This window comes from Miniopterus schreibersii, assembly GCF_964146895.1.
Source record: "Miniopterus schreibersii genome assembly, chromosome: 15".
NCBI lineage: Eukaryota > Metazoa > Chordata > Mammalia > Chiroptera > Miniopteridae > Miniopterus > Miniopterus schreibersii.
Window position 1 is genome coordinate 30,542,343 of NC_138115.1, and position 23,941 is coordinate 30,566,283.

General features: G+C 46.0%; 1 protein-coding gene across 1 annotated transcript in view; it reads right to left on the minus strand.

The window, feature by feature from the left end:
- Window positions 1–745: 745 nt before the first annotated feature.
- Window positions 746–23,941, minus strand: part of BFSP2 (beaded filament structural protein 2) — a gene marked incomplete at both ends in the record, with an annotated part of 43,368 nt that continues 20,172 nt past the window's right edge. Inside the window, 5 exons of the mRNA XM_081159959.1 lie at window positions 746–970; window positions 4,616–4,747; window positions 19,285–19,443; window positions 20,667–20,823; window positions 22,244–22,326. Coding sequence (XP_081016085.1) covers window positions 746–970; window positions 4,616–4,747; window positions 19,285–19,443; window positions 20,667–20,823; window positions 22,244–22,326 — 756 coding nt within the window. The remainder of the gene's footprint in view (window positions 971–4,615; window positions 4,748–19,284; window positions 19,444–20,666; window positions 20,824–22,243; window positions 22,327–23,941) is intronic.

Genomic DNA, 23,941 nt, shown 5'->3' on the forward strand with positions numbered 1-23,941 from the left:
TTAGATAAACGTGGTTTATGCTCCTGCTGTTCACAGTGTGGTCTGTGGGCCAGCCGCATAGGCCTTGCCTGAGGGTTTGTTAGAAATGAAGAATCTCAGGCCCCAGACCTACTGAAGCAGAATCTGCATTTTAAAAAGATGCCCAGGGTTTGGGTGTTTTGGGTGCACATTACATTTCAGGTGCATCGGTCTATAGGCCCATTAATTAGGCTCCATTGCATGCAGCTGGAAGCATTCCTAACAGATACCATGTATGTACAGTAAGTTCTCACATGACATTGTCAATAGGTTCTGGGAACTATGAGGGAAGGGTGTAAAATGAAACCCATTGTACTGCAGAATAACTGATATAAAAAGGTGTTAAATTCCTGTGGCACCTCATCATAATGAAACGATGATGAACTCAACAACCTTATTGGAGAACCTGCTGCACTAGGTACGTCTGAACACTTAGGTATGTCTATGTGTGTATGTGTATATCTGCTTATATGGTTATAAACGGGTACACACATATATGTATACATGCATATTTATAATATATATTTGTCTCTATATTTGTGCATATATGTATGTATGGATAGAAAAATCCTGGAAGGACAGAGCTAGGCTATGGGAGTGGGAGTGTGTGGGTGTTTTGGGGAGCGTGGGAGGGGTTTCATCTATCTTAATTACTTTCATAGTGTTTGAAAAGAAATTTTTTAAACCAATGAGTTGTGTTCCTTTAATGCTAAGTAAGAAAAGAGACTCACCGGCTTGCCTCCCTGTCCAGCAGGGCGTGGTAGGAGGCCACGTCCCTCTGCAGCTGGCACCTGCGAGCCAGCAGGTGCTCCCGAGCCCGCAGCTGCTGCTCGGCGTCGGCGCGCGCCTCCCGGAGCTCCGCCTGCAGCCTGCTGACCACCGCGCCCAGGCTCTGCAGCTCCAGGTCGTGCCAGTGCCTGGCGTCCTGCAGGGTGTCCTCCAGGCCTCGTTTCTACAGGAGAGCGAACATGGCCAGACTCAAGGCCGGCGGGGGGGCCCTCCGAGAGGGAGGCGCACAGAGCAGTGGGAGGGGCTGGCCTTGGCCTGGTCTGTCCTTTCTTCAAGAACACGGACCTTGCAAGGCTTAGGCTTGGTGGGGAATAATGAAGCCTCCTCAGGAGGTCAGACTCCTGTTTAGTCTAATTCACTGACCCTTCTGATGGGGGTGGTGGGGGGAATGTGGTTGGGGGGGGATGTGGAGGGGAATAGAGGGGAGGGAGAGAGATGAGATATAAATGAATGAGAGATGAGTGAGAAAATAAGAGGAAAAATGCGAAATTCACACACACGCGCACACACACACACACACACACACGCAGTTTGCAGGTGTTTCTTCAAAGAACTCTTGCTCCCCTGAGCCATCTCTGGGCCTTTTCGCTCAGGTTTTCTCACCCCTGGTGGCCCTTTCCCCTCCACTGCTGAAACCCCACCCAGCGCTCAGCTAAAATGCTGTCCCCTCTGCACTCTTTCCCAGAACCAGAGTTAGAATGAACGTCTCTGGCCTCTGTATACTCAGCAGTTTTTTCTTTAGTGTTTTAGGTGCTCATTTTGGCTAATCCCTCTTCCTCCGGCTGCCCCTGCTCTGTGGGTTCCCCACCTCCCCAATCCTGAGCCCATTTCTCTCTGAGCTGTGCCTCCCGGGCCTGTGTTAGTTGGTCTGTCCCACACTCATGATTTTAGTCATCTGTCTGCCAATGACTCCTGCGGTGATCCTTCTAGCACAGACCTCTCTCCCCCAAGCACCAACCCACCACTGAACTTCTTATTGGAAATAAGTGCAGTCCAGGGCACCTCAAATCAAGGCGTCCAAAATGGATCCACTGGCTTCTCCTCGGACCTGGTGGTCTTTCCTATTCTGTGCTTCAGCAGGTGAGCTCCCTCCTGAGAACTAGAAACTGGGGAAGGACATGGCCCTGGTCTTCCTGCTTCCCTCCCAAATCCAATCATTACTGAGTCCTGCCCCTTGTATATTCTGAAAAGTTTTCACATTTGTGTCCTATCTTCTCCAGCCGCCAGTGCCCAGGATCGATGCACATCACCTCCCATCTAGGGGAACATCAGTGGCCTCTTAGCTTGTCTTTCTGCCTCTAGTTCCTCCTTGTGCTGCATTCCCCACATGGAAGCTACGGTGCTCTGTCTAAAGTCCAAATCTGGGCCTGTATCTCTTCTGCTTTAGCCACATCCCCAGTTCTCCAGGGCCCCTAACATGGCACACACGACTGGCCCAGCATCTTTCCACCTTTACTCCCCCAGCCCCACAGTGGTGAACACATCTCATCTTTGAGTAAATCGGGTTCATGCTGTTTCCTGCACCTGCAAGATCCTTCTCTGTTCCTTCCAGCATCTCACCTGGCTGGGTCCGCATCGCCAAGTCCAAGCTCAGGGGTCATCCTCCCACCCCAGAAAGTCTTCCTTGACACTCTCTTGCCCCTACCACTCAGGTGGGGTCTATTGAAGGAAAGAGGCGATGGATAACGCTTTAGAGATATTTTGAAGTGGGAAAGGGAAGCCAGAGACCTCTTGTTAGGGGACCTTAATTTTATCTGCAGAATAATACAGGTGAGAACATCTGCTGAGGGACAGAGGTGAGGGTGATCGGGGGGCTTGCTAAGAATGGAAGCTGTAGGGAGCAGCTGCTCTGGGGAACACAGTGCCCCTCTGCTTTGTTCAGTCATTTGTGCACAGGTTTTCTTTACCAATCAAGTTATGAGCTTGTAGAGGACAGGAACCATCCAATGCCTATTTGCCTCCCCAGGGTCTAAGGGAGGGCCTTGCACATAGTAGGCACACAGTGCATGTGTGTGGAATGTGTGCTGAGTGATGGGCCACCTGCCACTGAGGAGAAATTCATCTGGGCTTTTTTTTGATGATGTTTACTTGAGGATATGCCCTCAACCTTTTGCCTGGATCTTTCTGTTGCCAAAAGAGTGACAATTTTAGTAGCCACAAGGACATCTGGGGAAGAAATGGCAGTCCCTTCACTGTGCCTAAAGCAACAGATGTGATAGGCAACCGTCCTAACATTAGATATTTATCAAGGGTTATGGCAGGTGAATAAAACTTATTAGCATAACATTCACATACCTCTGAGTAAATAATATCGTCTCTTTTAGACATCCCCCCTCCCTTTTTTTTAGTGAAAGTAGCATTGCTTTAAAGGGTAGTTTCCTGATTTTTCTCACCTCAGATCCTTTACTCACACACTCTTGCTCTGACCCAGATCCCATCAGAGGATTAGTGGGACAGAAGTGGAGCAACAATGGCCCTGGTCGGGTAGCTCAGTTGGTTAGAGCATTGTCCTGATACGCCAAGGTTGCAGGTTCAATCCCCAGTCAGATCACATACAAGAAGCAACCAATGAAAAAATAAATGTCATGTTGTGGCAAGAAGACTGAGCACCTTCCCTGAGCTGACTGGGCACCGTGTGACCTTGTTGGCCGGAGGACAATGGACCAAGTGAACCAAAGATACTTGAAGGAAGGGAACTGGGGGTGACAGGATGATCTTGGCAACAGGCAGAGATAAAGCTGCTCCTGAAGGGAACCGACTAGAACACGTACCTGACCTAACGTCATGGCAGGCTTGGCTCCAGTGGCAGGTGGGGCTGGTGGTTTGATGATGGAGCTGATTTGGGTGGCAAAATTGAGATGCAGGTTTATGGGGCATCAACAGTGGTATCGGATCAGCCCCAGGACTAGAGGCTGATGGGAGAGGAGGGCTTCTTGGGCCTCAGTGGCCTCCAGACCACCTCAGCTACACAAGGGTTACATGAAGCAACCCCTTCAAGCACCCCAGCGTGTACAACACACTTGTGGTTTGAATTGGTACACGTGGCCCCTGGAGGGGCATCCAGGAGGAGCTGTGCTTGACAACCTAATAGAACTTTAGTCCATCCCAGAGAGCAGAGATGGATTGCTGTATTATTAATAATCATTTTAATTAATAATAATAATTAATGATGCGAGAGATCTGCCCACAAACCACAGTGAGTCTGAGGAGCTTACCAGGTGTCTTAGGTTGGGTGCCCCAGAAGCAGAGCCTGAGACAGGGATCCTGGTACATGAAATAATTAAGGGGTTGCTCCTGGGAAAAGGGGGAGCAAGGAAAGCAGGATAGGAAAGGGGCTAAGCCAGGAGGTGGTCTCTGCTGGAGTCTGGCTACGGCCTGATCCCACAGAGCCTCAGAAGTGTGAGTTATACCACAGGGCTGGTTCCACTTTGAAGCAAGTGAGCTGGACTTTTACATCCCGCTGTGAGCCAGTCATTGGCTGGGAAGGTGGGCTGGTCTGACCTCCCAAGGGCAGGTGTCTTCTATTTGGCTGAGGAAAATTCTCTGGAGAGGAGGGGCAGCTGGGAAGGGGCCTCTGTGGGCATGAGTAGCCAACATTCACAGCAGCAGCCTGGTGCAGCTGATCTGGGCCGGGCACTCGACGTATCTACTACACTTGTGATTCCGTATCAGATAACCCTTTCCGGCCTCAAACTCCCACACTGTGAGATGGAAGTCCCTGGCACACTGTGACCCGTATGACTACATTTCAACAGTTGGGAGTTAAAATTGTAACAAGAAATGCCAGGTCTCTCCCTGGCCCACTCACCAGGGCCTGCAAGGATTCTGTCTCAGCCTGGAGGCTCTGCACCTGGCATGAAGTGTTGTGTAACTCCACTCTGAGGACAGCAGCCAGCTTCTCCTCCTGGGTCTGGGCCAAGGGGGCCACCTCTGCCTGTTGCTGTGGAGAGTGGGGTCTCAGGTGAGCAGGATGAGCGGAGACCATGAACCCATCTTTCCCTCTCACCCTTTCTAATGACCACCCCACTGCTTCTAACTCAGAGGAAACAGCTATTTGACCTAAAAATTTCTCTTTTTCTATAGGTACCCACACCAGCTTGTATACAAACATTCATTTAGCTTGAACATATGAAGCATATAAATAAAATAAAATTCAAAAAATTTTCTAAAGAATATATGGTAGAAAGTATATAGAGTCCTTTTCTTCCTCTGCCCTAATTACTCAGTTCTCATTTCCAGTTTTTTATACCTCCTTCCAGAAATATTCCAGAAATGCACGATCATTCCCTTTGCTTTGATACTTACTACATCTCAGAAGTTATTCTAGTATATCAGCATATATACATAAATTACATTCTTTTTGATGGCTGTGTAGTATTGCCTTCTTTGGAAGTACTGTAATTATTTAGAAGTCCCCCACTGATGGACACTTAGGTTGCTTCCAGTCTGCCTGTTACAATCAATGGTGCAAAGAATAACCTACATCCCTCATTTTGACTACATGAGGATATCTCTGGGGAGTAAATTCCTGTTGTGGAATTGCTGAGTCAAAAGGGCAGGCATTTGTAATTCTGGTGAATGTTGCCATCTTGCCCTTCAGAGACTTCGTAACCCCTTCCAGCATGGCAAGGCAGTGCCAGTTGCCCCATCTTCCTGTAACAGTTAGCCAACTGGATGTGACAGTCCCCATTTCCTTGACAAAACACGTCTGGCCACAGTTGTGACTATCAAGGGGAAGGTCTGTGTTTTGACCCTTCTTCCTGAGCAAAATGGACATATGATTCCTCCCCATACATCCAGGGGAGCAGGTCATTGTTACTCCTCCCTTTGCTGGGGAAAAGAGAAAAAAACGAGAGATCACCCTCATCTATAACTTCAACTCGAGTCTGATGGCATGTCACCAAGCCCGTGATGTAGGAGAAAAATCTGCTTTGTCTCCTAGGTTACTGGCTTTTTGGATCGACCATTTTTATTACATATGAATACTTATTTATAGAAGTATGCAAAAATAGTCGAATCTAATTGACTGGCTAAGAAACCCCAAGTCAAAGGGCTCCTATCTCAGTAGGACTTCTTCTAGTTCTTGCTGTTTGAGGGCTGTAAGGAGCTCAAGAAAAACGCCCATTAAAGGCCTGGGATTAGCTGAAGGAGAACAGAAGCCATGGGCCCAGCTCCGACTGCTCGACCCTTGGCTGTGTGTCCCTGGGCCATCATTCAGCCTCTCTGAGTCCCAGTCCCTGCCATAGAATACAGATGACAATCAGTGAGCATGATAATCTTATGATGACTATCTCCCGAATCACTTGCGGCTTCCATTGGGTTATGCACGCAGGACCTTAAAAGTGTGCAAATACTGGCTGTATATGTTTTCTGTATGTAAAAAGTAGTATTAGCCAATACATGAGTCTGTAAGTGAGGCTCAGAGAGATTGAGTTATTTATTCAAGATCGAACGACCTAAGAGGGGCAGAGCCGGGACTCAAGTGCAGCAACAGACCCCAGAGCTGAGCTCTTAACCAGAGTTTAATGTTGCCGCTTCCACCAATCCATCAATTTAACACCCTGGAATTGGAGTTGTCCTTCCCAAAGTGAAGGTGGGTCACTCTAAACATCCTCATTGTCTGCCAAATCCTCCTGTGATCAGTAGCCCTGTTTTTCCTTCTCTGCTTGGGGTTGGTGCCTGGCCAGATGGGCTGTGTGGGTGGGTGGGAGACAGGAGAGGGGGTGTCCTCACAGACACATGGAGTCAGGTAACACAGCTACACAGAGTGGCTGGGGCAGTGTGAGCTGGAACCAGCTCCTAACAGCATACAAGAGCCCAGTGTGGACTTTTCAGGAGTTTTGTAAGCTGGTTGTTAAACACAGCCATTATTAAAAATTAAATGATATCAACTCACAATTAAATGTTATATTAAAAATGGTAATAAATACTCAAAACGCATCACTTGCTAATTCTTTACATTTTATCATTATCTATGCTATTGAGGTATTTACACTGATGGTACATGTGTGGTGGGAACAAATGGTGTGGCCCTGCCCAACTCTGTGTTCATTTATGTCAAGTTAGTAGTTTGAAATCAGTCATGGTGAGAGTATTGACACCATGGAAATTGGCAAACACTATAAATCAGAGACTGGATTACCATTTTATTTACTGTCTAGAGTCTAGACTTAAGAAAGGGATGCAGAAAATGTTAATAATGCAGAATAAACGTAAAAGTGGGTCATGTCTGTAGCTGTTGCATTGGGAATGGCACAAAAATTATAGGGAATATTCTTCCAATATTTGAAAACTATTATCTGATTTGTAAAGAAGTTACATCATTGATGAATGAACTCATTAAGGTCAACGAAAATATCAACCAAAATTCACATCAGAGCTATCCTCATTCATCATTAATGTAAGTGACTTTTTGCATAATAAGATATTAATAATCAAACATTTTTCTGTAGTCGGATTTTATGACACGATTGTTGATGACAGAATTATAAAAGTGATTGGTGGGTTTTGCAAGAAATAGCAAGTCACATTGAAATTATAGGTGCAAATGGAAAAGCAAAGTAAGAAATGCTTTCTCTTTGCTGAAAGGTGAGATTAATAAGTATCAGAGACATGTTAATGACCTACCAGCACCAAAGGAGACTTTCTTATATAGTTTAGTTAAGATTGAAAGAGAAAAAGAAATTAATTTGATCACTATGAATTTCAGAGCCATTTTATATCATGTCTCATACCTTTTGAAACCAGCTTACTACATACTTGCACTTCACCTGGGAACAGTTAAGTGTTTGAACTCACCTAAAAGCATGACATGGTCTTCTGTGATGGCTTTTTAGATTTGTTTTCTAGTTATTGCAATAACTCTATTTCTGTTTCCATTTCAACCCAGTGTCTCCAGATTTCTCCTCACAGACCAAATAGTAGGTGTGTGACTCTAGACCCCGAGGATAGGAAGGCAGGATTGTGTTTTGTTGCTTAGTGCAGTTGCTGGATGTGTAATGAGATTCAATTATGTTGGTCTCCAGTCTTTCAAACCAGCTTGAAATCTGGGCTCCACTGTGCAGGAGCTGGGCTGCCTGTGGGTGCACTCCATCTATATTTCTGGGGCAGGAGAGCATGTGGATATTTTGAAATATGGTAAAACTTTTCAAATTAAAAAAATTTTAAATTAAATTTTTGTGTTGCGCATGAAGGATGGAAGAGAAGAAAAGCAGCATGCTTTTGAGTATGTCAGAATGTAGTGCATGTCTGAGAGTCTCCAAATGGAGGGGAAAGAGCCATCTCCAAACCCAACCCACTTTGCTGATTAGCATTGCCACTTCCCAAAACATCCTTGGCAATGACCTGGAGTTGGAAGAAATGCCGCAGTGTAGTCCAAGGGGGAGGGAGAGCTTAGGAGGAGGCAGAGCATGGAGGGCCACGAGGCAGGTGTGTGCTTAGCAACATGTGTATCCAGGCTGAGCGTGCAGGGGTTAAAATGCGTGTATTCTGCCTTTCCCCGAGCAGTTGCTGTGCCGGTTTCAGCAAGTCACTCAAGCTCTCTGGTTTTTGCAATGGGTGAAAAAACAGCTACTCTGTGCTTCAGAGTACAAACTAACTGCTTTGCTCTAAGCATCTAGGCCTCTGAGGAGCGTGCTAACCTCATTACATTCATTATCATGGAGAAAGGGGAAGCAACGGACCCCTGAGGAGATAGATACCTGGGTCCCAATCTTGTATCACAGAGGAATCTTACCCCACAAGGAGGGCATAGAGCCTTGGCTTAGAAAGATCCTCACAGAGGCCGGCATAACCGTTTAGACCCTCAGGACAGAGGCCTCCCAACTTCACATTCCATAAGATGTCACTAGCTCATTCTTTTTTTGTTATTTTAATCCTCACCTGAGGACATGCTGACAGAGAAAAAGAGAGACAGAAACTTCGATATGAGAGAGAAACATTGACTGGTTGCCTCCTGTACATGCCCCGACAGGGGACCAAACCACAACCCAGGTATGTGCCCTGACCGGGAAGCAAACCAGCAATCTTCTGGTGCCTGGGACAGTGCTCAGCCAACGGAGCCACTCTGGTGGGGCATTTGCTTATTTTTAAAAAACAGAGTGAATCATGGTTTCCCACTTCCTGTGATCTGTCCAGGTCAGCCTGGCAGTTAGGAGTGTCGACTGGGGGAGGGCGTATGTAGTGAATCCGACAGGCTCAGTGACCGAAAGTAACCTCACATTCAGGATGAGTTGATCATGAATTCCTAACTGGGCAGGTCATGGTGGGTAGTCACACCCTAGGCCTGTAACTTCCTTAGTAAAAGTTTTATTTTTGTTCTGAGCCCTGTCCATTGTTCTTGTTCATTTAGGTTAACAGTCCTTTGAGATGCCAAAGCAATGCTCTTTTCCAGAACCCCTCGGAAGCTAACCACCCACAGGTGAGCACATGGTCTTCTTGCCCCCGTATACCATCCCTATTTCAGTGAATGCTCAATGTTAACTCTCCTGCACTAACCCATGTAAAAGAAGTATCTCTCCATTTTACTTTTTATCCAATCACAGAGATTTTCCTGTCTGGCTCTCTCGCCTCCTTGACCTAACACCAATGGATTTCATGTAATCTTCCTTCCTTCCCTCCTTGGATTCCAAATGCATAAAAAGAACGACAACACTGCCATTTTCCAGAGCACTCTCTCAGTCCATTGAGATCTTGCCTCCCGGCATGTCCTCAGTTTGTTTCAAATGAACTCTTATAAAATTTTTCTATAGGTTTGGATGTTTTTACATCAACAGTAAGAAAGTATAGTTTGAATTATAGCTCTGCTACTTTCTAACTATGTGATCTTGGGTAAGTTACTTAACCTCTCTGTGCCTCCGTTTCCTCCTCTGTGAAATGGATAAATTACAGCACTATTTCAGATTGGGAAGATTAAATGAGAACATGCCTGTCAAGTACTTAGCTCACTGCCTGGCACTTGGAAAGTGCTCCATACATGCTTTCCGGCACTGCTTTCCTGGCACATCCCTTTCTGCTGTGTGGGAGATGGTCTTTCTAGCCATTGCCTCCCACCTCCATCCTAAGCAATCTTCACATTAGATTGTGGGTACCCTGTGGGCAGGGATGACTTCTTAGTCACCCCTCTATCCTCTCTGGTGACCTAACATGGTTTTTTATACCCAGCACATGCTCAACAACGCTTATTGAAGGTCTATGGTGTGTGCCAGGCAAATGCTAGAGACCAATGAAGAGGAAGATCTACCAGGAATTGAATTAAATCACATCTCCTTTTCATTAGGAGGATTAGCTCTCATTGTTAAACAATTATAAGTCCCTTTACAATCATTCGGTGTCGTATAAATGTTATTTAACTAAGGATAGCTCTTAACAGGCAGCACACATACCCCTGACCTAACCCAGCCAGATGCAGACTTTATTTGGGAGAAGTCTGAATGCCATCCAGTTTTTACCAGGGACATGGGCTCTCCTTAGCAGGAATTAAAAAGAAGGGTATTTCTCACATGGTGAAACTTCAGCATTGGCAGAAGAGCTGGCCTGGCTAGGCTAGGCCAAGTTTCTCCTTGAATTTACACAAGAACTGCCTGGCTGTTGACACTGCTCTCTTTGGGGTGTAGGACCAATTCCCAGCCTCGGTTGTAGATGCCAAAGGAAACACCTGGAGGAGCACATGGCTCTGTGGACTGGCTGTCCCCTTGGTCAGGAGCAAGCACACCCGGTTGATGAGAGCAGCAGGAGAGGCTCAGCAGTGAGTGTCATTCTGAAGACAAAAGGATATTTTTCTTCTTAAAGTAATTACTACAGATGTCCAAATGGTAGTATTTTTGCTCTGGTTCATTGAGATCATACTGTTCCTAAGAAAAAGGTGACTCCTCTGCTTTGTCTCTTCCAGAAACTACTTAAAGTGTTTAATACGAACCTCACTACCTTAATGTCTCAGGGATTTGGGTTGTTTCATTTTTGCCAATTTCTTATTTTAGAATTCAGGTCCCTACACTTCTTATGAGAAAGAGCTACTAGTAAGAAATATCTAAGATAGCTTTGAGACAAGTAGAATCAGGTGGCCAGGGATGGGCATTCTTTAAAACTGGAGACTTTGTGTCCACACCACCAAGAGCAGGACTTGGCACCTGGTTTGTGCTTGACAATGGAACGTGTCTGTGAGTGAAGATTCCTTGGTAGAAGGTATGAGGAGGAGATGGCAGTGTTGGGTGATCACCTACATAGACAGTTATTCAAATATTGGTGGTTGACCAGTTGTGGGTTTGCAAACATAACACAGAAGGTTAGGGCCTGGGAGTGCCTTCTGCACCGTGTATGGCTGTGCTGGGTAGGGTAACAGACAGGCAAAGACAGGCAGTACCTGCCTCAATGAGACCATCTCTTCTTTGTCCCTTTTAACAACTACTCTGACTGCCCCCAGCTCTGCCCCAGTTGCACCAGCTGGGATACACTATTATAGCAAGCGGCTGCAGGAGCCATAACCTGGCCTACCTGTCTCCTATAATAATCCTTCTTCATTGGCTAACAATGTGTTTTGAAAGCTAGCTGGAACTACCATAAATTAAGTAAAAAGACAGTGACAAGTTGGGAACATATTTGCAACTTATATCACACAGAGAGGACTAATTTCTCTCCTATACAAAGAGCCACTACAAAGCAGTAATAAAAAGTCCAAGATCTAATAAAAATGGGCAAAAGATATGATCTGATAGTACACACAAAGCAAATATGGATGAAGTTCAGCACATAAAAAGATGTTCTATCTTTCTCAGAATGAGAAATGCAAAATAAAGCTATACCGAAAGACCATTTTTTTACCTATAATATTGGCAAAAGCTCACCGAGTGTGAGAACCCACAGTATTGATGAGGGTGTGGGGCAATGGGCACTCTCAAACATTTCAGATGAGAATGTAAATTGTAACACCTTTATAGAGGGTAATTTGGCAATATTTATCAAAATTACCAATGCACACAATTTCTCGCCCAGCAATTGCATGTCTATGAATTTATCCAACAGATATATTTCTGTATTGGGAAATGAAGGACATACGAAGTTAGTGTCTAGTCTTATTTATAATAGCTAAAGATGAGAAGCACTTAAATATTCATCAACAGGGCACATGTTAAAATAAATCTTGGGATATGTTAGCTAGAACAGGGGTTGGCAACTTTTTCTGTAAGGGCCCAGGTAGTAAATCTTTTAGGTTTATCAGACCACATGATCTCCGATGTAGCTATTCAGCTCTGATGGTGTGCAAATGCAGCCATAGACAATAAGGAAATAAATGAGCATGGCTATGTCTCAATAAAACTTTATTTGCAAAAAATAGGTAGTGAGGCAGATTTGGCTTGTGTGCCATAGTTTGCTATGCCCTGTGATACAATATCATACAGCTAAAAAGCAGTATGTTCAGTTGGTTGGGCATATCCCATGCACCAAAAGGTTGCTGGTTCGATTCCCCGTCAGTGTGCATGCCGGGGCTGCGGGCTCGATCTCCAGTAGGGGGTGTGCAGGAGGCAGCCGATTGATGTTTTTCTCTTTCCTTCTTCCTTCCTCTCTCTCTACATGTCAGTTTAAAAAACCTTACAAAAAAGCAGTATGTTCTGAACACTACTATTTGTGTAAAAAGACAGAGAGCCAATGCCTGTATACATATGACCTTGTATATGTATAAAGTATCTCTAAAAGGACACATAAGAAAAAATATAACATTGATGGGTCATAGAAAAGAGCTGGGTGGCTGAGACATGGGCTGGATGACACTTTTCACTGTTTATCATTTTGTACATTTTGAATTTTGAATCAAATTAAGGTATTATATATTTTAAAATGCTTCAATGAAATAAAAGTAAATAAAAAAAATAAAGGCAAGCTGGGACCCCTTTGCCAAGCTCATTCTGTACATACTATGAGGTGTGTGGATGCCAGGTGATGCCCCTTTAGTGCTGGCTGTGAGCACACCAGAATCAGCCATGGCTTATTTCACCGAAGAGCCATTACTGCGTATAGCCAACTCAGCAAGTCACCAGAGACCCCTAGATTATAGGTGCTCTCAGGGGTTCTGCTCTCTCTCTTCTCCTTGGAAGGAGCTCTTGAGTTGGCCATCAAGGCAATACCACATTTGGCATCTTGTAGCCTGGAGCCAGTGAAGAGCAAAGAAAAGGCACTGACACAGCAGCCTATATAAAATGTTTGTCCTCACAGGGCTTATTATATGTTTGTGAGTATGGCTGACATGGGGACATGTCATCCAAGGTTCATCATGGTTAAATCTAGACTGTCCTCTGCTGTCCAATATGGTAGCCACTAGCCACATGCTTTCAATTAAAAATGAAATAAAATTAAAAATGCACTTGTATTAGGCACATTTCAAGGGCTCAATAACCACATGTGGCCAGCAGCTACCATACTGGACTGCTGCACAGATTATAGGACATTTCCATTAACCAGAAATGTCGATTAGAGGGCGCTGCTCTGGTCAACCGCTAATGTCTCTTCCAGTTCAAAGACTATCAATAACTAGAAACCTCACAGTTAATCTCAGCTTGCCCCCCCCCCCCCCTTCATTCTTAACCGTCTCCACAATCAGTCATCCTGGCTGCTTCATCCTGACCACAAATGCCTTCAGCTGATCTGCGGCAAGCGCTGACCTGTGGTCAGAGAGGACAGCAGTGGTGTTCTGGGGTTCCTGGCCCCGAGGGGCGATCAAAAGGGGCCCGAGTTCTCTCTCAGCGGTGCCTCACGCCACACCAGCTTGTGCTGGTCATCGAATAGGCCTTTGGTTATTGTACACAGCCTCCAATGCAGCGAAAGGGGGACAGAGATGAGGTTTCTGGGAATGAGGGGGTAGAGCTCTTCCCAGGGAAGGGAGACCCCAGGGGGAGGTTAAGAAAGCAAACCGGAGCCTTCCTTGCTGGGAGCTGGCTGCAGGCCAGGTGTAGGGCAAGGGAGCCGAGGTCTCAGTGTCTAGGCCGAGAAACTACACAAGGAAGAGAGGACCTGGGCGCCCCTGCAGGAGGCAGGCTGGAGGCCATGCTGTCCACCTGGCCGAGGAGGCAAGGTGGCAAGACTTGGGAGGGGGGCAGTCTTTTTCCTCTGCTGCAGTTCTGGGTGACCCGATGCAGTGGGCAGGAATCTGAGATGACCTCTGTGATCTCTGCTTCCAGGTGTTATGCCCGTGATTAGGTCACATGATATGACAAGGGCCAGGGGATTTTGCAGATGTAATTAAGGCCCCAAATCAGTTAATTCTGAGTTGATTAAAAGGAAGACAATATCCTGGGTTGGGCTGACTTAATAGGATTAAAGCTTTCAAAGGGTGGAGCTTTTCTGCTGGCCTTGGAGGAACATACTGTCCTGTTGTGAGCTGACAATGGAGAAGGGTGGCCTCTAGGAGCTGAGGGCCTCAGTCCTGCAACTGCAAGGAGCTGAATCTGCCCACAGCCTGAGTGGGCTCAGAAGATGAGAATGCAGCCTGGCTGATACTTTGATTGCAGCCTAGTGAGACCCTGAGATGAGACCCAGTTAAGTCACCCCTGGATTCCTGATCACGGAAACTGTGAGACAATCTCTGAGTTGTTTTAAGCCACTAAGTTTGCAGTAATTGGTTTCAAAGCAATGAAAAATGAATATACCTCATTACCTTGGGGGGGGGGGGGGTCCAGTCCTATCAGTGGGCAAACTGAAATGACACAGGTCAATCTTTTGAACCATAAGCAGCTTTGTTCAGAAATTTTGGAAGCCCATGGCCTGCAGGGTGGCCCTGCTTCCAGGAGGATCCCACATTGTAAGGAAAAGGTCAATTGGAAGAAGCGTTTGATTATATTGATCACAATGGACTGACAATGACATGAAAGGCAACAACTGCACAATATTCTTGAAAGTATCATTGGTTTCCTAAAACATCATTTTTCTGTTGATGATAAAAGACCTTTGAAATGGTTGCCGCTGTGAAAGAAAAACTTAGTGGAAATAGCCTGGCTGCAGAGAAACTAGAAACTCTCACCGCTCTTCCCTCCAATAACAATAGTTCTTGCTTCTGAGGCTATTGTGAGAATTGAACCAGCAGAAAAAATGTCAAAGACCTGGCCAGCACAAATGCCCTCACCAGCTTATCAATTTTATTTTTGAATTTTATATATTTTAACAATGATTGATGGGGTGATTTCTGTGCACCTGTAAATTCCACAAAAATTGTAGGGATGAAGGGCACTGAGACTTTAATCCGACCAAGGTCAGGGTGGAGCAACTTGCATTTAGGGTTCTCTATTGTTTGTCACTCTACAGAATGGAAGCATCTCAGCATATGAATCTAGGAAACAGGTGAATGAGGGCAGTCCTACAGTGTCCCCCCACCCCCACTCCAGGGCCTTTTCAAGGTCTGTTGGTTGCAGATTGGAGAGTGTATCTCACCCTAGCCAGGAGGTCAGGAGAGTGGCCTGGCATGTCATCTAAGGTTCCCGAAGCATCCCCAAATACCCTGAGTTGGGTAACCACAACAAACAGAGAAGGAAGGCCCAGATATTGAGACCCTCCAGAAATTCCCTGGACAAACCTGATCCTCCCAGACACTGAATCATACAACTTGAGAAACTCCAAACACTGGACCACTGACGTTCCCGACACCCATCACACTGTGGCTGGAAAGAACCTAATCAGAACCTCTTTATAAGCTTTTCATGATTAAAAAAAATAATAAGATTTATGGAAAACAGTATGGACATTCCTCAAAAAATTTAGAATAGAACTACCATATCATCCAGTGATTTTACTTCTGGGCATTTATCTGAATGATAGGAAAACACTAATTTGAAAAGTTATGTGCACCCTCATGTTCACTGCAGCATTATTTACAATAGCCAAGATATGGAAGCAGCTTAAGTGTCCATCTATGGATGAACCGATGTGGAATGGAATATTAATCAGCCATAGAAAAGAATGAAATCCTGCCATTTGCAACAACACAGATGGACCTGAGGGCATTATGCTAAGTGAAATAAACCAGGTGGAGAAAGACAAATAGCATATGATTTCACTTATACGTGAAATCTAAAACAAACAAACAAACAAAACCAAGCTCATAGATACAGAAAACAGGTTAGTGGTTACCAGAAGGGAAGCGGGTTTGGGGGGTGGGCGATATGAGTGAAGGGATCAATTGTGTGGTGATGGATAGTAACTGGACTTTCGGTGGTGATCACTGTATACAGATGTTGATTTATAATATTGTACTTCTGAAACTTATGTAATGTTATATACCAATTTTACCTCAATTAAAGAAATAAAAAGACTTGGCTGATAAGTGGTAGGAGAAGCTGATGGCATCCACCTGTATCCCTCAGGCCTCATCACGTTGGTTCTCCCAGCTTCCTTTTACTGCCAGATTCTGCAGCTCTGCCTGAGCGCTTTCTCTGAAGCAGAAAGGACCCTCTACTAGCAGATGGCAGAGGGTCTGGTGGGAGCTGGTGGTGTTACCCCAGCTTCCTCACCTTCCCCTCTCGTATCCTGTCCTGTTCCCCAGGGCCCCTGTGGGGCATGTTCCAGTCTCCCACAGCGGTAGCTGGTTGGATAACATACTTTTTGTTGGTTCCCTTCTCTGCTTCTCCTTTCCTGGTATTCTGGTATCCCCCTCAACTTCCAAATAAACCACCTCCACGTCAATATTTGCCTCAGGATCAGTTTCTGGGGAAACCTAAACAAAGACATACATTCATCATGTCAATGAATTTTCAACCTCCCCGGCTGAAAGGGAATCGGATACAAGCTTGTATTCTCTCTGCAGAAGGTTGCGAAAGCAGTGCGTGCTGAGCCACTTCACATTCATGCTCTGCGGCCAAGAAACCGACAAAAGGCGCTCGGGATGGGCAGGTGTCGGCCCCAAGGGCATGACTGCAGCTGACAAAACTATTTAGCGGAGGACTTCTGGCTGTCAATTCTGATCTCTGCTGACGATCAGAGGAATTCACTCATTCTGCAAATATTTTCTGAGCTGTGCCTCTCTGCAAGAAGCCCAGGCAGCACTGGCCAAACCTATACAAGTGCTGTTTGTTTGTTCTGAGGTGTAGCTTTCTGATTACTCTCTTAAAAAGACACTAATGAATCCGTTCAGAATTACTGCTGGAATGACTGTTGGGCTGGTGATGGGTCTCAAGAGGGTGAGGGGTGAGTGATAATGACCGGGTTCTTTTCTTTTTCTCACGCTGCAGGATACATTCCTGTTAATTACAGTGCCCCTCCCCCTTCTCAAAGAAATAAACACTACAGTGGGATGCACACCCCAGGGGTGTTAAGACAGAAGCAAGGTTCCAAACTGCTTGGCCACTGAGACTTAGCTTTGGAAACAGAGCCAGGGAGAAATAACAGCCCCACGCAGAGAAAAGATCCCTGGACCGAGAGCCAGGAGAGCTCAGTGATGGTCACACCCCCCCCGCTGTGCGACCACTGTCCTCTCTGGGTCCCTGTTTTCTCACCTCTGAAGTGAGGGAGTGGAAATGGATGGTTTCTGCGGTCATTAATTATAAACATTCATGACTCTCCTAAAAAAGAAGTAAGGGACCCAAACCAAATCTATGGTTGGGTGTCACTTTCCCTCTGTGCTGTTCGCCTCTCACCAGGTTGGGTGGGGGTGCATTTTGTGGAGTTATCAGGCGGGATTTGTCATAAAAAGTGTTTGTTGTGACCTGGTCCAAGGAACTGAAGGTTAGAAAGAAGAGGGGCTGTTGAAAGGGGGTGGGGGTGGGAAAGCAGGGGAGTGAGGGGTGTTTTCCGGGCTGGAGAACACTGGGGGCTCCAGAATTGGTGAAGACCCCTCTGGGAGTGTTCCTGTTGATACTTGGGGCAGGGGATTGAAGGGGGCAGGGAGGAGAAAGAAAAGGCCTCCTGGTTTTCTTTTGGTAGGTTTATATATATACTCTCATGGTTCGCAACCCTGCTGTGCATTAGAATCATCCAGAGAGCTCAGAAAACCACAAAGCCCCGGGCGGATAGCGCAGCTGGTTGGCGCCTCATCCCAATGCACCAAGTGGCCAGTTCGATCCCTGGTCCAGGCACACACAGGAATCGAGCAGTGAACGCATGGATGGGCATAACGACAAATTGATGTCTCTCTCTCTCAACATCTCTTCCCCTGTCTCTAAAATCAATTAAAAAAAAAAAGCACCACAAAGTCCCTCTCCTCCTTCAGGTTTAATTGGTCTTGGATGGGGCCTGGGGGTGGGAAATTTAAAAATGCTCCGAAGTAATTCTGCTGTGCAGCTGGGATTGAGAAATTCTCAGCGGTAACCAAGGACCAGGAGCAGCCCTCCTGCCTGGTCTTGAGCCTGGCCTTGACTGGCACCTAGTTTCACGCTTTCTTCCCTCCTCTGCCGCAAGATTCCAGAGCCATACGTGGGTGGGGCGTGGAGAAGGGAAGAAACCCTGTGCATCCTGTTTCTGGTTAATTCCTTTATTATTTATGAAGGTTGGTAAGAGTTGTTTTCTTCCATGAAGAGAATTCATACTACTTAAAAAAAGTCAAGGAATTTCCGAAAGCGAGAAAAACATTTCAAGGTGCTCAAGAGGTCTGTCGCTCAGAGACAAGCGCCGCTGACACCGTGAATGTTTCCCTGTTTTCTTTCTCATCTTTTCTTTATGCCCCGTTTCTTTGTCTGAATGCTTTGCCCTACTGTATACAGCAGGGGCTGGCAAACTGTAGCCCGCAGGCCAAATCCAGCCCATCTCCTGCTTCTGTAAATAAAGTTTTATTGGCACACGGCCACACTCATTTGTTACTTTTTGTCTGCAGCAGCTTTCATGTTACCGTGGCAGAGCTGACTATTGCATCAGAGACCATTTGGCCCAGAAACTAAATATTTACCCTCTTGTTCTTCACAGAGGAAGTTTGTTGGCCCTGGCATATACCTCTCTGTTCTCTGTTCCCCGCACCTCACCCCCATTTACCTTATTGCATGAGCATTTCCCACGTTGTTATAAATGTTTTGTGAATAACATTTCTAATAACTGCCTGATATGGCATTGCATGGTTAGCCTTTATCCTATTATTACACATTTATGTGTTTTCTTCCCAAATGTTTTCACTCTTCTAATGAATGCTTCGGTGAGTATACTTGGATGTAAGCTTTACTTGTATTTTCAATGTTTCTTTACGATAATGTCCAGATCATTCAACTGGTACACAGGGGAATTTTACGACTCTTGATACAAATCTCCAAGTTCCTTCTGCAAAGGGGTCATAATGCTCCCCAGTGACATAGGTGAAGACCTCCCTCTCCATATACTTGCCAGCATTGTTTTTATTATTAAATATTTTCTGCTTTTGGACAGGTAAACAAGAACCTATTATTTTAATACACATTTCATTTATGTCGAATGAGACCGAAAGAGCTGCGTTTCTTCCTTTGCACATTGACTGCTTTCATCTCTGCTTGGCCTCCTTCCGCACAAGGCAGAGTGGAGGGTGCGGGTCCTACCTCTCACCTTGGCTTGGAGCGAGGCTCCTGCCTCCATCCGGCTCTTTTCGACATCTCTCTCCCAGTGAACTCTGATGGTCTCAAGGATGTCGTCCAGATCAGTGCCAATGGGGACGTCCACTTCTAGCTCAGACGCAGCCCACTGTCTATACAGCGCTCTCACGTCCTGAAAATGACAGAACACACCTCTGGTGAGTTCCACAGGAGAAAGAAAAGACGTGGGACTGTAGTCAGCAGAAGCCCCGTTCCGTGGGCAACACTTCGCTTCTCATTCTGCTCCAGCCAAACGTGAGGCTTCACAGCTGCTCGCAAAGCCCCTGGCCCCCTTCCTAGCACAGGTGCCATAGTCTCAGTGAGTCTTCACAAGCCCAGGCCCAAAGCAAAAATCCAAAAAACTAGCTAAGTAGCAATACAGAGTAAGCGGCAATAGCAAGATGAAATTTATGCATTTCATAAAGTCAGAGTAAGCTGAAAGAGCTTTAAAGATAACTGTGGAGTCTCTCACTGCTGAGGAGTGGTAGAAAATGCTAGAGCCAAGAACAGGAGGAAGTGGGCCAATTGGTTCCTGTTTTGCTTACGGTCGAACTAAAGAAGGAGCTTCCTGACGTGAGCGATCTTGAGCGAGGCCTGACTTCTTCATCTGCGAGCACGTCAGGCCTCGGATCCGGCAGTGGTGCATGGCTGGTGGTTTAGAATCCGTGCAGCTCTGTAGGGGCCTGGACCACGTCGCTGCGGGAGGTCCCCTCCGTCCTGTCACTCAGGGATCTGACCTGATTCCATTAATGAGAGCGTGCAAACCACAGCCCGGATCAGAGTTACTGTTTGTCCTATATAGTGTTGAAGACAAAGATCTGAAGAACGCCTTGAGGGACTGGATGTGCCCTCCAGTTCCACACAGGTGCCATCACCCGCTCTTGCTTGGACCTGCTCCCTCCCGGGTCTCACAGCAGCTTGGTTCTGAAGCCATTGGAGTGTGAGGCCCCTGGGCTAACCTGACCCACAAGGACTGAAAGTGTTTCACCAGCATCTTCCCTGCAGCCCTGGGCAAGCGACGTGGACAGGCCCAGGTGAGCTGCCATCACCTAGGTTTGTTTTTTAAAAAAATATTTTTATTCATTTTTAGAGAGAGAGGAAGGGAGAGGGAGAGAGGGAGAAACACCAATGTGAGAGTGGAACATGGATCAGCTGCCTCCTGCTCGCCCTCCAGCTGGGATGGAGCCCACACCCAGGCATGTGCCTGGACCTGGAGTCGAACTGGTGGCCTTTTGCTTCACTGGACGGACGATGCTCGACCAGCTGAGCCGCAGCGGCTGGGCCCAGCGCCTGTGTCTTGAAGCTTGGCCAGACAGGAGAGTGTGGCCAACCCGGCATCACCCACCTCGCACCTACCTCTTCATAGCTCCTTGATAGAAGACCAAGTTCTTCTTTCAGGCTTTCGATTTGACTTTCCAGATCCGTTTTTGTCAAGTTAGCTTCATCGATGACTTTATGGAGACAGTTAATTTCCTCTTCCACTGCCTTTCGAAATCGCTGCTCATTTTCATATCTGCGGGAAAAGGAACTTAATTAGCATAGCCGGGCAAGCCAAAAGACAAAATAATAAAATTACAAGTGTTACCAACAGGCCAATTATGTGCTAGTTAGACAATGAATGTTAGATGCCACTTTTCCAGCAGCTTCGAGGGCACGGTTAATGTAACTGATACATGTTGATTTGTTAAAACGAGAACAACTGTTGTCAACTCCTGATAACCTGACTTAACGGGCTGCCAGCCTCATGGGGCACTGGGAGCCTAGAGCTGGAGGGTGAACTTCCCCAGGAGTTCAGGGATCCAGCCCCACCACCATTATTCCGATTTGTCACCCTTTTCACCTGCTGCTCCTTTAACAAACATACTGAGAATCTGCCAAATACCAGGCTACATGCCAATGACCCCAAATGAGGAATGTGGTTTCTATCTCCAAAGGGCCCATGTGGAATTTCAGGATCGTGGCTGCCAACCCAAATGCCAAGCGGCCAATAATAGGTGAGGGTTGAGGGCCAGGCCTGGGCTGCGGAGAGAGTTGGGGATTGAAGCACAAGCAATAGCTTCTACTTCGCCTAAAGGGGCGCTGCTGTGAGCTGCTCCCCATTCCTGCTGTGTGGGAAGGGTGTGCCAGTTCTCTTCAAGAGAAACGAGAAGGCTGGATTTACATGTGAAACATCCAGAGTTTTAAAAACTTACAACTTATGCAATAACACACATGTCCACGTGTGTGCATACACACGGACACAAGTCTGAAACTGCCCCCTCTGAGTTCTTTCAGTCTCTGTGTACACAGGGCCTTCTTTCTAAAAACTACCCAACATCTTTGCCAATTTCTCCCCATCCCTCTCCTTTCCTTCCATGGCCTTCTACCCAGCTGGACCACTCAGCCAAATCTCACAGCTGAACCTTAATCCATTCATAGAAGGGAGAAATCTCACACCTCTCATTCATATGTGGGGCATGTACACTGGCATTTTAAATGCCCAGGTAATTCTAATACGCAGCCTCCACTGAGAAGCATTGCTCTAAGCCAGTAGTTCTCAACGTGTGCTCCCAGGACCAGCAGGATCAGCATCATTGGGATCCTGTAGGATATGTAAATTTCGGGCCCCTCTCCAGACCTATTGAATCAAAAACTCTGAGGGTGGGGCCCAGCAATCTGCGTTTTCTAAAAGCCCCGTAAGTGATTCTGGACTGCACTAGAGTTTGAGAACCCCTGCTCTAAACGGAGTGACACCAGGCAAAATCTCTGAGCCCTTGGGGCCTAGTTTGTGTCTACAGGGAGGGTTTGGGCTCTGGATTCTCCCGGGGACCCTGTTTTCCCACCCCAGCCTTCCATGTGGCTGGAGGTGAATGCCGCAGGCTCCAGACGGCATTACCCAAGTCACCCGAGTCTGGAGGGATGGAGGGATTGTCCCCTCTGAGGCAGGACAATACCTGTCTTTAAAGTCGTCTGCACCCGCCTGGATATTCTCTGTCTGCAGCATGAGCTGGGCGTTTTCCAAGACTGCCTCGCTCACCTGCAACAGTCACACAGCAAAGAAGACATGGTCACTGGAACGTCTTCCCCGTCCCCCCCACTCATGATGGACACAGAAGCTCTGGGGAACTTTGTGTCCCTCTTGGAAAAGGAGGGAAGAGATAAACAATAAAGCACAGACTCTGGATTTTTTTTTAATCCCCACCTGAGGATATGTCCATTTATTTGAGAGAGAAACATCGATGTGAGAGAGTATTGATTGGTTGCCTCCATTCATACCCTGACTGGGAATCAAACCTGAAACCTAGGTATGTGCCCTGACTGGGAATTGAACCTGCAACCTTTTAGTGTTCAGGACAACACTCCAACAACTGAGCCACCTGGCCAGGGCAGAATCTGAATGCTTTTAAAGGGCTTTTAGAGTTGAATGTTTGGACCAAAAAAGAGCGCTCAAAGGCAGACTTGTTTATAGCCCCTGTCACAATGATGAGCTTTTGACTCACTTCCTAGAGAAGTTTCTGGCTCCTTAAATGAAGTTTCACTGGCTTGACTTAGTGGCTCTTAACATTTTCTGGCCCTGGATGCCTTTGAAAAGCTGATGAAATCCTGAGCTCTCTAGGTCAGTGCTGTCCAACAGGGCTCCCCGTGAGGATGACCTGTTCTCTGTGCTGCCCAACGTGGTAGCCCAGCGTGCTGGTCAGCACTCCAACTGTGACGAGGGGGACCAAGGAACGGAAAATTTAATGTTATTTAAACTTAACTAATTTAAATTTAAATAGTCACATGTGGCCAGCGAGCACTATATTGGACAGCATGGCTCTAGCATTTCATCTACCTTCAATGAAAACACGAGTGAACATAAACATTGTGCACACAGTTCAGGGGGTTCACAGAGCCTTGAAGAGTGATTTTACCACCATTACAAAAAATGTTAAAGGGACTCCTTTAAGAAGAAGAAGAAGAAAATAAAGTTAAAAGTATCAAGAATAAAATGGCAACAACTATATATCTACCAACAATTACTTTAAATGTAAATGGATTAAATGCAAAACAAGATCCTTACATATGCTGCCTACAAGAGACTCACTTCAGATTGAAAGACACACACTGACTGAAAGTAAAGGGATGAAAAAAATATTTTATGAAAATGTAAATTTAAACAAAAGCTGGGGTAGCATACTTAGAACAAGAGACAAAGAAAGACCCAGCAATTCTATTTCTGAGTATTTATCTGAAGAAACCCAAACACTAATTGGAAAAGATATATGGACCCCACATGTTCATTGCAGCATTATTTACAATAGCCAAGATATGAAAGCAACCTCAGAGTCCATCAATAGATGGATGGAAAAATGAAAAAGTGGTGCATATACACAATGGAATATTACTCAGCCATAAAAAAGGATGAACCATTGCCATTTGCAACAACATGGATGGATCTAGACGGTATTATGCTGAGTGAAATAAGTCAGACAGAAAGACAAATACCCTATGATTTTACTTATATGTGGGATCTATAAAAGACAAACAAATGAACAAAACAGAAACAGAAACAAACTCATAGATATAGAGAACATTTTGATGGTCTTCAGATAGAAGGAGGACTGGGGAGATGGGTGAAAAAGAGAAAGGGCGTAAGAAGTACAAATCGGCAG